This window comes from Podarcis erhardii (assembly GCF_964252035.2).
Source record: "Podarcis erhardii genome assembly, chromosome: 9".
In the NCBI taxonomy this organism is placed as follows: Eukaryota; Metazoa; Chordata; class Lepidosauria; order Squamata; family Lacertidae; genus Podarcis; species Podarcis erhardii.
In genome coordinates, this window is record NC_138512.1 from 28,275,735 (window position 1) to 28,288,154 (window position 12,420).

General features: G+C 41.1%; 1 protein-coding gene and 1 long non-coding RNA gene across 3 annotated transcripts in view; one reads left to right on the forward strand and one right to left on the reverse strand.

Moving 5' to 3' along the window:
* MTNR1A (melatonin receptor 1A) overlaps positions 1 to 2,918 on the forward strand; it is an 86,437-nt gene extending 83,519 nt beyond the window's left edge. For both annotated transcript variants that reach the window (XM_081875917.1, XM_081875916.1), the window contains one exon: positions 1,574 to 2,918. In XM_081875917.1, coding sequence (XP_081732043.1) covers positions 1,574 to 2,442 — 869 coding nt within the window. In that variant the 3' untranslated portion in view covers positions 2,443 to 2,918. The remainder of the gene's footprint in view (positions 1 to 1,573) is intronic.
* The window catches only part of LOC309349743, a 65,051-nt gene that overhangs the window by 21,563 nt on the left and 31,068 nt on the right, over positions 1 to 12,420 (reverse strand). The gene's annotated exons all lie outside the window — the stretch shown is intronic.

Here is a 12,420-nt window from a genome sequence, read left to right on the forward strand (position 1 = left end):
CAGGTTTATATATAGAACCTGGATTCTAAAATAGGCATTCCACATCTGAGGAAGAGGATATCAACTGTAAAATGAATAAAACTTCCCTAGAGTAGGTGTGGAGTTCATACAGTGTTTCCTTATCTCTTCATGGCTGGAGTGCCATTTCAGAGGGTGAGCTTGAAGGCTGGTGCCCTGACCAAGCTCCAGTCATGCAGAGCTGTGTGCAACCAGCTGAGCCAGAGGCTGGCTGGCAATGTGGATACTGGGGGCCTTGCAATTGCTGACATCTCTCTGCATTGCATTGCTTTTCATTGGATGCACACCTGAGAGGGCAGTCCTTTGCATGCTTGCTCAGAAGTAAAGCCCATTATGTTCAGTGGAGCTTACTCCCGGGTTTAGATTGCATTCTGATACAACTAGCTATGCACAGCTATGCACAACTAGTTAGGAATAGCTACTTGCAGCTAGAGATGAATTTTGGTGTGTGATAGAGACTGGCTGGTTGATGAAGAGTGGTGGGAGTTGCCTGTACAAGAGACCCACCCCGCCTCACTTCCCTGTGATTTTTCTTCCTCATCCTACTACTGTGGATTTAGACACCAGCATAGAAAACACATCCTGTGAGGAAAGGTCAAAGGTATTGGATATGTTTAGCCTGGAGGAGTAAGGAAGACATGATAGCACCCTTCACATACCTGAAGGGCTGTCAATAGAAGAGGACAAGAACTTGTTTCCTACTGCATCAAAGCGCAGGGCTAGATCTAATGAGCTTAAATAAGATAGAAGAGTCTAGTTGGTTGTCAGCATAGTTCAGTAATGGGACTAGTTACCTAGAGGGATGGTGTGGGTTCTCCCTTGCTTGGGTGTTTTCAAGCTGAAGTTGGTGCAGAAGCTCTAGAACTGGATTCCTTGCACTGAGCAGTGGGGTTGTCTAGATGGCCTACAAGTCCGCTTCTAGCAATATGATTCTCTGGTTCTATGAACTTATTCTATTCTTAGAAATTGAACATCTCAGGCTGGATCTACACATATATCAGAACAGGGTGGTACAAATATTTTATGACTTCAGACCTGTAGTTGTTGGCAGGGCAGAGCAGACAGTGTGCCATAGCTAACCTGACATTGGTTGCCAGTTACCAAGAGGGAGGGGGCAAAGTGGTGGGGAACGTGGTATGGGCATGGTGGCTTCAGACTGCAGCAAAGGTGGTGGTGAGGATTTTTTTTAATGTACTTCTTTGTAAAAACAACCACATCCAAAAAGTAAAAGGAAGAAACACCCAATTCCTTGCAAATAGCAAACTAGCACAGCAAGGAGTGAACTATTCCACCCCCCTCAGTGAGTTTATAATATATGGGAACATTCAAAATGATACCCTACCCTCTCACCTGCAGTCCAAAGTGGAACAGCCCACTGTATCCCTTTCAGATTTTAACCCCTCACTTAGCTATGGATGTAGGCAATGTGCTATTTCTGTTGTGTGCGAAAGCTGTTAGATAGATGTATGAAGTTGGGAGGTCAACTGGAATGTGCTTTGGTTAAAACAAACCCTACCGTTGTTAATTTATCAATTTCTGTATGCTTCATTTTCAGGCAATGTCTTCGTTGTCAGCCTAGCCATCGCTGACCTGGTTGTGGCAATCTACCCATACCCTCTGGTCCTGACATCTATCTTTCACAACGGATGGAACCTGGGATACATCCACTGCCAGATCAGTGGGTTTCTTATGGGCCTGAGTGTTATTGGATCCATATTCAACATTACTGGAATTGCAATTAACCGATATTGCTACATCTGCCACAGCCTCAAGTATGACAAGCTGTACAGCGACAAGAACTCTTTGTGCTATGTCATCCTTATTTGGGTCCTGACATTTGTTGCCATTGTGCCCAATCTTTTTGTTGGGTCGCTTCAGTATGATGCCAGGATCTTCTCATGCACCTTCTCCCAGTCGGTGAGCTCAGCATACACAATAGCTGTTGTGTTTTTCCATTTCATGCTCCCAATAGCCATAGTTACATTTTGCTACTTGAGGATATGGATCCTGGTCATTCAGGTACGGAGGAGAGTTAAACCCGACAACAAACCCAAACTAAAGCCACATGACTTTAGGAACTTTGTCACCATGTTTGTGGTGTTTGTACTCTTTGCTGTCTGCTGGGCTCCTTTGAATTTTATAGGCCTTGCAGTGGCTGTCAACCCAGAAACAATAATTCCCCGAATTCCAGAGTGGTTGTTTGTTTCCAGTTACTACATGGCATACTTCAACAGCTGCCTTAATGCTATCATCTATGGACTTTTGAACCAGAATTTTAGACGAGAATACAAACGAATTATTGTGACAATTTGTACAGCAAGAGTTTTCTTCCAGGACAGCTCAAATGATGCAGTCGACAGGATGAAAAGCAAGCCCTCGCCACTGATCACAAACAACAATTTAGTCAAGGTTGACTCGGTGTGAAAAGAGAAACCTTGTTAACTGACAATTTATAGACACTCTGATGTACTCAAATGTCAAATCTATTAGCCTCATGGTTCAAGCTCTGCAATGAGACACTGGTCCTCTAATGTACAATTGCACTCAGATGAGATTATATATATAGTATTTTTGAGCCAAAGTAACAGTTTTTAAGGTAAGGTTCCTCCTATTGCACTACATGCTATGTTTCAATACAGTGGACATGATCCAGCCAAAGTTAAGCACCTCAGACCCATCAATGCCAGAGGGATAGTTAAGCATGCAATTAATATCTGAAATTATTCTTTTCCTTCGGTTGAGTAATTCCTAGTGATTCGCTGATACACAACTGTAGGCTATTATGGAATTAAAGAGCAAATCATTGTAAATCTTTTGTTTAATTTAAGTAAGCACTAGCGATGGATTGGAACTAACAAAGAAATGTTACTTGGATTTTTAAAAAACAAACAAACCAAGCACCACCCCAAACTTTGTAAACTATAATCTAATGCTGCAAAGCATAAGCATAAGTACATGTAACTAGAAATAATAACTTTTAAAAAGATACAAGGAACTGCTGGTAAATTATCAGAGTATATACATCGCTGAACTACAGGATGAAAAGTTGTTGAAAAGAGTTCTGTATGACAGGGAAACTTAATTTGATGGAGGAACAAAGCCTCCAGAATCACTCAGGTGTGTGTATGTGTGTATAATCTGGACAATGAGTACCAAGGATGAAAGGCCTTTCAGCCCCCGCCCCCACCCCCGCTGCTGATAAGGAATGGTGAGGCAGACGGGTCACTCACTTCAAAGAAGAAACCGAGGAGCATCTTCTCAGTCACAATATGGCTGTTGCCTGTTCAAATGATCTTTTGAAGTATTGAGATTAGAGAGATGCATACTAAACTGAATTCCCATGCTATAAAACCTAGAGGACAATCAAAAGACTAAATGAGCGTACGTGGATGAAAAACTAATATTTTCAATTTCGCATCTTGCAATATTTCCAAACCTAAAAATACTCCTAACAGAAGGGGTAAAATATGTAAGAGAGTGCTGTTGCCCTTGCATCCTGGTTGCAGGTGTCACAGAGAAATCTGGTTGGCCACTGTGAGTACAGGATGCTAAATGGGTCTTTGGTTCAGATCCAGCAGAGCTTTTCTTTTGTTCTTAGGACTTGGCTCTTCCTTTCATCAATGAACCTCTCTTTTATCAAAGTGCCAAAAACTGGCAATGATCTGTTAGCGTACCTCGATGTTCCATATAGCACCTGTCGTTATCAGCCTAGAGGGAAACAGACATTTCTGGGAAAGCATAAACCTGTGATCATCATTATCATTTGTAATTTGCATGGCAAAATAACCAAACAAAAATGACTCCTAAGAAACTAGTGGGAGCTTCTCATGCAGTGCAAACTGCAGGCAGAAGGACCTTGATCCAGATACAGACAGCAGTGGGTGAGAAAGGGTTAAATCACATGCTATGGTCTGGATTGGGGCCTCCATGCTGACAAGTGGTGTATTTGTTTGGGGGAGCTGCATTCAGGGCAGAACTGTGCAGTTCAGGTTACATGCAGTTTGTCCCTTCGTCACCCACTAACCTGTATCTTCAAGCATGGTCCATGATGCTGCATATAAGTTCAAACAATCTCTTAAGTCAAGAGGGGTGGGGGAATAGTTTGCTTTTTTTATTGTAAGTTATAGTTGTAAAGTATAGCTAAACGGATTTATCAAATCACTTCTATATAATATATTCTCAATTATTTTGTTTCCATCACTAGATACAATGCCTTTTCAAGCACTAAATATTCATCGTACTCTATAGAGCTCTGTAAGATCTAGGCATACGATCAAAAAAATATCTATTTCCTGAGGCATAATATTACTGTGCAATTTAATGTAGCTCATGTGGCAAATGAATATACGTTCGTACATACTTGAAACTGCCACGTGCAACAAAATAGGTGTTTTTATCTTAAAAACAAGAGCCTTGTGTGTTGTTCTTAGCTCACTTTAAGTCTGCAACAAGAATTAACAACAACTTTTCTAGGTAAGAACAAGCTGGTCAATGCATTTCTCAAGGCACTTGACTCACCATTGTTTACACTCAAACCATTCTTGCCAATCAAACCACTGTGTAAATAGTCAGTGCTCTCCTATTGTGACATCATGTGGTATGATTGACCAAGTAAATTCTAGATCACAGCTTCCTCCAGTGTGATTCCATCCTTAGAGGATGTTTTGTTGTGTATTGACATTGCTTTGTATGTAGTGATATCAGAACAATAAGGTGGCCAGACCATCTGGTTTTAATCATATAAGAGAAATACACTATTTAAATTCTTTCAAAACTCTTGCCTTACTTAAACAATATTATGATTAATAATATAGTAATGTTTTATGATGCATCTGACAAAGTAGCATAAATGTAGTTTCAGTAGCCTGATTAGTATTTAGAATCTTTTCTGAAGAGCTGGTTTCTTTTTCATTTCCCCTGTACAAACTGGTAGATCAAATTGAAAATGAAAATGAAAATGCCCTAAAATAATTGCTAGGAGTAATCAGTGTAGAATATTGGAGGAATTAACAGTTTTGTTTTGTCCCTTTATATTTTGTCGGAAGCCGCACAGAGTGGTTGAGGTAATCCAGTCAGATGGGCGAGGTATAAGAAACAAATTATTATTAATGTCTACGCAGAAGTAAGTCCCATGGAGTTCAATGGAACTTGCTCCCAGATAAAGAAGTATAGGATGGCAGCCTAAAATATGCATTTATTATAATTCTGAAAATATTGTTTGCTATGCCAAAGGACTATATTTTGGGGGAAAGGTCAGTTATTAAAATGGTTAGCATTTTCAGATCTGGTATTTTAAAATATTTGTATTAAATATGAATTCACAGAAAATATGCATGTTGGTGATGTTAACAACCTGCTAAATATAGCAATAATTTTAAAGACGTATTCTGTTTTCTTTGCTTGGTTGTGTGTTAAAAATGCCTCCAATTTAATGCATATGACCTGCTGAATGGAATCTTTAAAAATGTTTTTCCTGGCTTCTTTTAAGCTACTTTCCCATTTGAAGGTTTATTTTTTCATTAAAAAAGCAATACATTAACGAACACTTCATTAACCATTCATTTCACCACAATTTTTCTCATAATTATTATTTTTATTGAGTGACCAGAGATGAAACTTTTGAAAGTGTTGTACACAATATATTACAAATTATGTGTTGGCTTTCTGAACATGTTTTAAATTTGGCTTATGTTTTTTGTGAGTGTCATTGTAAACACCGGAAGGAATCTACCAGGCCTTTAACACATCCCCTTCCCGAGTTCAACATATACTTGAAATGGGAACCAATTTTCCTAGAACTCGCCCTTAAATCTGAGTACAAACGAACTCTAAATGGCACAAATCATTTGGCTACACTGTCTGACATCAGTTCTCTGGGGTTTCAGACAGGGAGTATATTCCCTATCGTGCCTGGAGTTGTCAGGGATTGAACCTGGTATCGTCTGCATGAAAGCATGTGTTCTGCCCCTTCCCCTGAAGGTCTACGATTTCCTTTGGTGCACTTGAAACTTCTCTTTCTCCAAGTAACCCAACAAATCCACAAATGGGTTCAAGAGAATTGTATATTCATCATTGAACTTTGTAACAAACAATGCAATCCTAACCATGTCTACTCAAAAGTAGGTGCCACTGAATTAAATGGGGCCTACTCCCAGGTAGGTGGTGTTATGACTGGAGGCTCAAGCTGCTGGGTCTAAGTCCCACTGAACTTAATGAATAGACTTGTATAGGATTAAACTCAAGATCTACCCCAATATCTGATTACTTTCGAGCATGGCCACTACAGATGTAAACACGTTCCTCTCTCACCACAACTCTTCTAACATTTAGTAGAATGTTAATATAGTAGAATGTTAATATACTGTAATGCGTTTCTATCATGGCATTATACCCTTATGTGATCACTGACAGTGAAACAAGAGGGGATGACTTCCAAACCTTTGCTCATATCTCCTGATTTCCTGCCCCCCTTTCATTCCTCATCATGGTTCTTTATCCCAGCTATTTGTACAAAGAATAGACAGCAACTTTGGAATAATATAAAACTTTCGAAACACACACAGCTCCTGCAGACCAATGCAATAACTCCCTTTTCAGTGGTAAGACATGAAAAGAAATGTTAATTAATTCCTACCCTCTTGAATTCAAATGCCCGTATCAGATTGCATTTTACAAACCGTACCAAAAACTAGCACCCAAAGCCAACTTATTTGGCAATAAGCCATACACATTTATGGCATTTTCTCTGGGACACTGTTTTAAATTCTGTAGGATCAAAAGTTATCCTAACCATAGGTGACCTTTCTTAATAACATGGAAACATGGATGGTGGTGGTTCATGGCTAACTTTGCCATCAAGAGAGTCTGAAAAGATGAGCTCATGTCTTGTAGTTAACCTTGGATTGGTGAAGTATTCTGAGCCTGTTTAGGACAATTAGAAACACAAGTGTTATGAAGCTCCAACAAACCAGCTAAATAGTGTCTCTTTCTCCTCCTTGCAAGGTGTGTCCATATTCTTCCTGTTCTGCACAATTGCATTTGACCATAAATACAGCACATGCCACTGGGAAAGGAAGGCGTTTTGGGGTGGGGGGAGAACTCATCCCTGACATCAGCACACACTGTTCAAGAAAAGCACATGGTACAGTTTCCCTAGGACTTGCCCTCTTCTGGCTGCAAGGGTTGACTGCATATTGGAACACTCCATGCTGTGTTCTTAAAGCACCCAACCTCTTGTATCAGCATTGCACTTGCAGGGAGTATCTGAGGTGGGCAAGCATGAAAACATTGCATGGCTCACCTGCTACCTGAACCGATACACTCCTCCTAGGATGGTGTTTCTCCTATATGTATTAATTGGTTCTGAGTGACTGAAGTTAACATGTCTTAGGGGGTTTCCAAGATCCAGGGCTTTTATTAAGAGCCAGGACAGCTGAATGCCTACACCTGACATGTGTGAACCCCAAGGGGTCTTGCGCTAGTCCAAGTATTCACTGCTGGTAGTTCAAACACATATTTGAGATGCTATGAATATCTAGCTTCAGTTCACAGCTTTGCTGATGTGTTTGTGTGTGTGTGTGTGTGAAATGTGACTACTTTTGCATGGATGGCACACTGTACCAAAGTTACACCCACATGAAACGAACTCCTTCAGATCAGAAAAGCTTCCAAAGAGCACTGGAGCATTCTGAATGACTCCAAATGCATTCCACTCCCATTTCCTCCGTTTGCACTCAGTATGCTCTTACCAGGTTTCCTCGCTTGTTAGCTGAGCACAGCAGGCATTGAGCCGACGCTATTATAATGGGTCAGGGCGTTCAGGAAAACACCTTTGACTTTGTCATGATATTCAGCATGATGAGGTCATAGCTTGCTGATTCAAGATGTCCTGACAACAGGAGGTAATTGTGAGGGTTGCTGCTTTTCATTTTGGCATGTGAGATGTTCCGGGATGGCTCCTTTTAAGAGAGTGCATATTTTAATATAAAAAGAACAAATAGCAACAAGGCTTCATCACAACAACACTCAAATGCTGCCCGGAACTTCTGTAACATGTTTGAAAGTAGCCTCATCTATTTCATTGATTATGTATTATTACTATTATTAATTGCCCACACTTCACCCCAAGGGTGGGTTGCAACAATTAAAACATAGCATTAAAAGCAGTTTAAAGCACATTACAAGCACAACAGAAGGAGGGTCCTGAAACTGTACACCACAAGTGTGAAAAGCCAAGGTACATAGATGTGTCTTCAGCATTCACCGGAAACTGTATAATGAAGGAGCCAGGCACGACTCTGTTAAGTTTTGCCCAAGTTTTTAAATGTTTTCCCTCCCAGTGTTTCTAAGGAGAGGAAAGGAGATGGAAAGGTTTAGCCACACTCCTGAATGTCTCTAAATATTCCTTGCCTGCCCTGTCCCTTATCTGCCCTGAAACAACCTCTTTTTCACCATACCAGCACTGAAGCTTTGGCAGCAGTGGAGTAGGAGAGTGCAATATCGGATCTCCCTCTCCAACATCAGAGTGGAACAGAAGAGCTATCCTATAGCCTCTGAGATGGCCTCTGAGGAACCATACTACTGCAGCATTAATGAATTTTATCCCCAAGTATCAATCTTGAGTGCCTTTTAGTTCATACTTTGAGCCAAGAAGCAGATCATGAGATTCAGAGAACTGAGACATTTGAAGGATAATTTCTTTCTGAGCCACATATTTGTCTGGGAGATAAGGATCAATGGCATTTGCATTGGAATTTACAGAAGTTGAATTTCTCAAGCATCTCTGTTAGGAACTTGGCGCTGAGGATTTATTTTCAGCCTAGAGTTCAGCAAAATTTATGAACTAGTGAGACACTCCCCTTTCTAAGCCAAAAGAGTCACATGAGGGTAATTAGTCATCTGAGGAGTGTAATGAGTCTGAATTACACCATTAGTTTATTGTGAGAGCTTACCATTTAGCTACTCAGCACCACCATGAAACTAGAAATTCAGTAATGAGATAAATACTGGTAAGTCAGAAGAGGCGATAAATCTGAAGACAACAAGGAGAGCAACATGAGCCAAGAATATGAAGCAGGAAGATTTGCGTCTCCACCCAGACACTCTCAGGATGCAAAAAAAAGAAGTCTAACTTCAAAACATTCAACTATGTAGTGTTCATCAATCATCTCTCTGTTTAGCACAGCATCTGTTACTCCTTCCTTTTTTTACTTAGCATTTTCAAACAATTTATTGTGGGCCCCAGCAGAGTGAACAAATCAGAAATTTGTCAGACAAATCAGTTGCCTGCTGTGTAAATTGCACTGAGTTATGAGAGCGCAAGGGCTAAATAGGATCTCTATAAAAATGAATATAGCACATTGCAAAAAACTGTTCTTGCACATTTACACCCATGAAACACAGTGCTACGCTTCTTTTAGATGCCTTGCTTAGATTCAGGACATATAATTCTTAAACATTCAAAACAGTGCTGGAATGTAATAGCAGTGTGTTAATGGACAATTTTGTCATTTGCTATATGCCCCTCCCTCTCTATATCTTCACCTGTATACTGATGGGCTCCAATCCTATACCCACTTACATTGAAGAAATCCACTGTGATAGATAAGTGATGCTCTCTTAATACTCTGAAATATTGCTTTCAGGGAAGAGAAAATGCTGACATTGTCAGTTTGACAACTAATGGCTTCTATTTGCCTCAGGATTTCAGAGACCTAAGATTAATATGGCCCCATGAGCTCTTCGTTTAAGGAAATAAAACTTCAGATTGGATTTTGTGGAATGTGTTCTCTCACTCTAATTCTGAGATGATAAAAACAATACACAATCAGTGACATTACATTTATTGGATGGTTTTACAATGCAGTCCATTTACACCTGCTGGAGAACTGTGAGATATTGATTTGCAGTGGATCATGTGCATGTCTGCTCATGAAGTTAGGTCCTCCTTCATGAGTTAACTTGCACAAAGGGGAAGAGAATGTACAAAGGGCTCCTGGAGCTGCATATCTGGCCCCACCTCTGGTGTCCCATGACTCCACCCAGCCTTGGACATCTAATGCTAAGAAGCCTTTGCACGTTGACCTCTATGCACATAGATTCTTTTGGCTGGTGACTGACCTGTTTGTTCTGTGTAAAATGCAGATGGGTACAGTATTTTCTGGTAGACAATGGCGTATATCCCACTCCAGAAATGTGATACTATATCCAGTTGGGGAAAATGGCAAATATTAATTAGCTTTTCCATACCAGGATGTTTTTTGTTACCATCCACAGTGCTTGGGGTCTGATCACTGTAATTATCATCCATACACCAAAGCTGGGATGCAATTTTCACGGTCTTAGATGTGTGCGCACGCTCACATTTCATTTCCTCTGAACTCACTGCTTGCACCCTGATGCCGTCCCCTGCAAACTCACACATGTGTGTTAACATACCCCTGCCAACTTAGGATATCATTTAAAACTTCCAGTGAAGGATACTGTAGTCCTCAAAAGCTTGTGCTATAATAAACATGTGACAGAGCAATCCAAACCCCAACTCACTGCACAGGGGGGATTTTGGAAGAGGTGAAGGTGCCTCTCTGCTTAGCTCTCCTTGGCTGTATTGGGCTCTCCAGTGGGAAGGCTCTGCTAGAATGGAGGGCCTGCTGCTGTGGAAATCCACATTCTGCCCAATGAAATCCCTAATGGGCAAAGCTGCTGGTGGTGTTAGGTAGCCTAAAGCCCTGAAGTGGGGCATTTAGGAGACAGGAAGGGATGGAGCTCTGGTGGTGAAAGATACTGGATTAGCCCAGTGAGCTGAAAGTTAGGGAAGGGGAACCCAATCTAGGTTCCTTTGACCTGGTGGGGGGGATGACAAGTGGTGGTGCTGTGGGTGTGGCAATAGCTGTGCAGTTTCACTAAGCTTCTCTGATTACCAGGTTAGGATTGTATCTTTAGTGCTTTGAGGTACCGCATGCCTTATTGTTTTGCAGAAGCAGACTAAGACACCCTTCAGACATCCTTTTCATCTTGCACTCATGATAATCTATGCTTGTGGTGGTATTGGGGCAGTTTTAATATTGTTGGCGATTGCGAAAATTTCAGGGCAGATGCATCCTTTCATTTCGAACGTGCGCACATTCCTTAACTTCCTGCTGAAGTGTGGTAACCTTTCATACCACAAACGTTCTGAGCAGTTGCTGTTTTAATCCCACTTCTGTTGCATTATAGTGCAAGAGTGCCCTGTCCCACAGAAATAATGTAGATCAACACTGGGAAAACATTGCAGAACAACTAATAAACTGGAATGATGTGTGGGCAGTCCAGTGTCAATCCACCACTAATGCACTATTATTATGGCAATGACACGTTGCCATTAACACACACAAATAAGCCCATCAGTCTGCTGGGCTTCTAAGAGGGCTGTCTAAATAATAATAATAATAATAATAATAATAATAATAATTTTATAATTTATATCCTGCTCATCTGGCTAGGTTGTCCCAGCCACTCTAGGTAACACATATAAAACATAATAAAAGCTTCCAGATACAGGTTGCCTTCAGATGTCTTCTAAAAGTTGTGTAGTTGTTTAGCTCCTTGGCATCTGATGGGAAGCATTCCACAGGGAGGGCATCAATGCTAAAAAAGCCCTCTGCCTGGTTCCCTGTAAACTTCTCACAGTAAGGGAACCATCAGAAGGCCCTCAGAGCTGGACAATTCTTAATGTAGCATCACCCCATGTCCTGAGAGAGGCATAAATGGCACGGGGAACATCAACATCAGAGCTTCCTCCCAAGTATCCTTGAGGTTTCCATATTACTCGACCATCATAGAGTACGATCAGATACAGTTTTACCTCGGGTTACAGATGCTTCAGGTTGCATTTTTTTCGGGTTGCAGACCGCCAAAACCCGGAAGTACCAGAATGGGTTACGTCCGGGTTTCGGCAATCATGCATGCGCATAAGCGCTAAATCGCGCTTTGCACATGCGCAGAAGTGCCAAATTGCAACCCGCACATGCGCAGATGCGCCACTGCCGGTTGCTAACGCTGCAGGTTGCGAACGTGCATCCCACACGGATCACGTTCTCAACCCGAGTGTCCACTGTATAGTTCTTAAAACATATTTGATCTGAGGGACACATCAGGACAGGTGATGTGAAAGTCACGAGATTAGTCATATTTCCTCATTTAGATTGGATGTTTACTTCAGCCAGCTTTAAAAGCTTCCTGAATGACTTACACTTACTCCATGACATGACAAAACAAAAAACAAAACAAAAACCCAGCACCCTTTAGTGTTTACAAATTAGTACGGTAATTCTGCCTCTCATAGGGAGAATTAATGAATCGCCCAGCTTCCTGGAAGTCATTGCTATAGCAACGGAAAGAATATATTGAGCACGTCACCCAGTC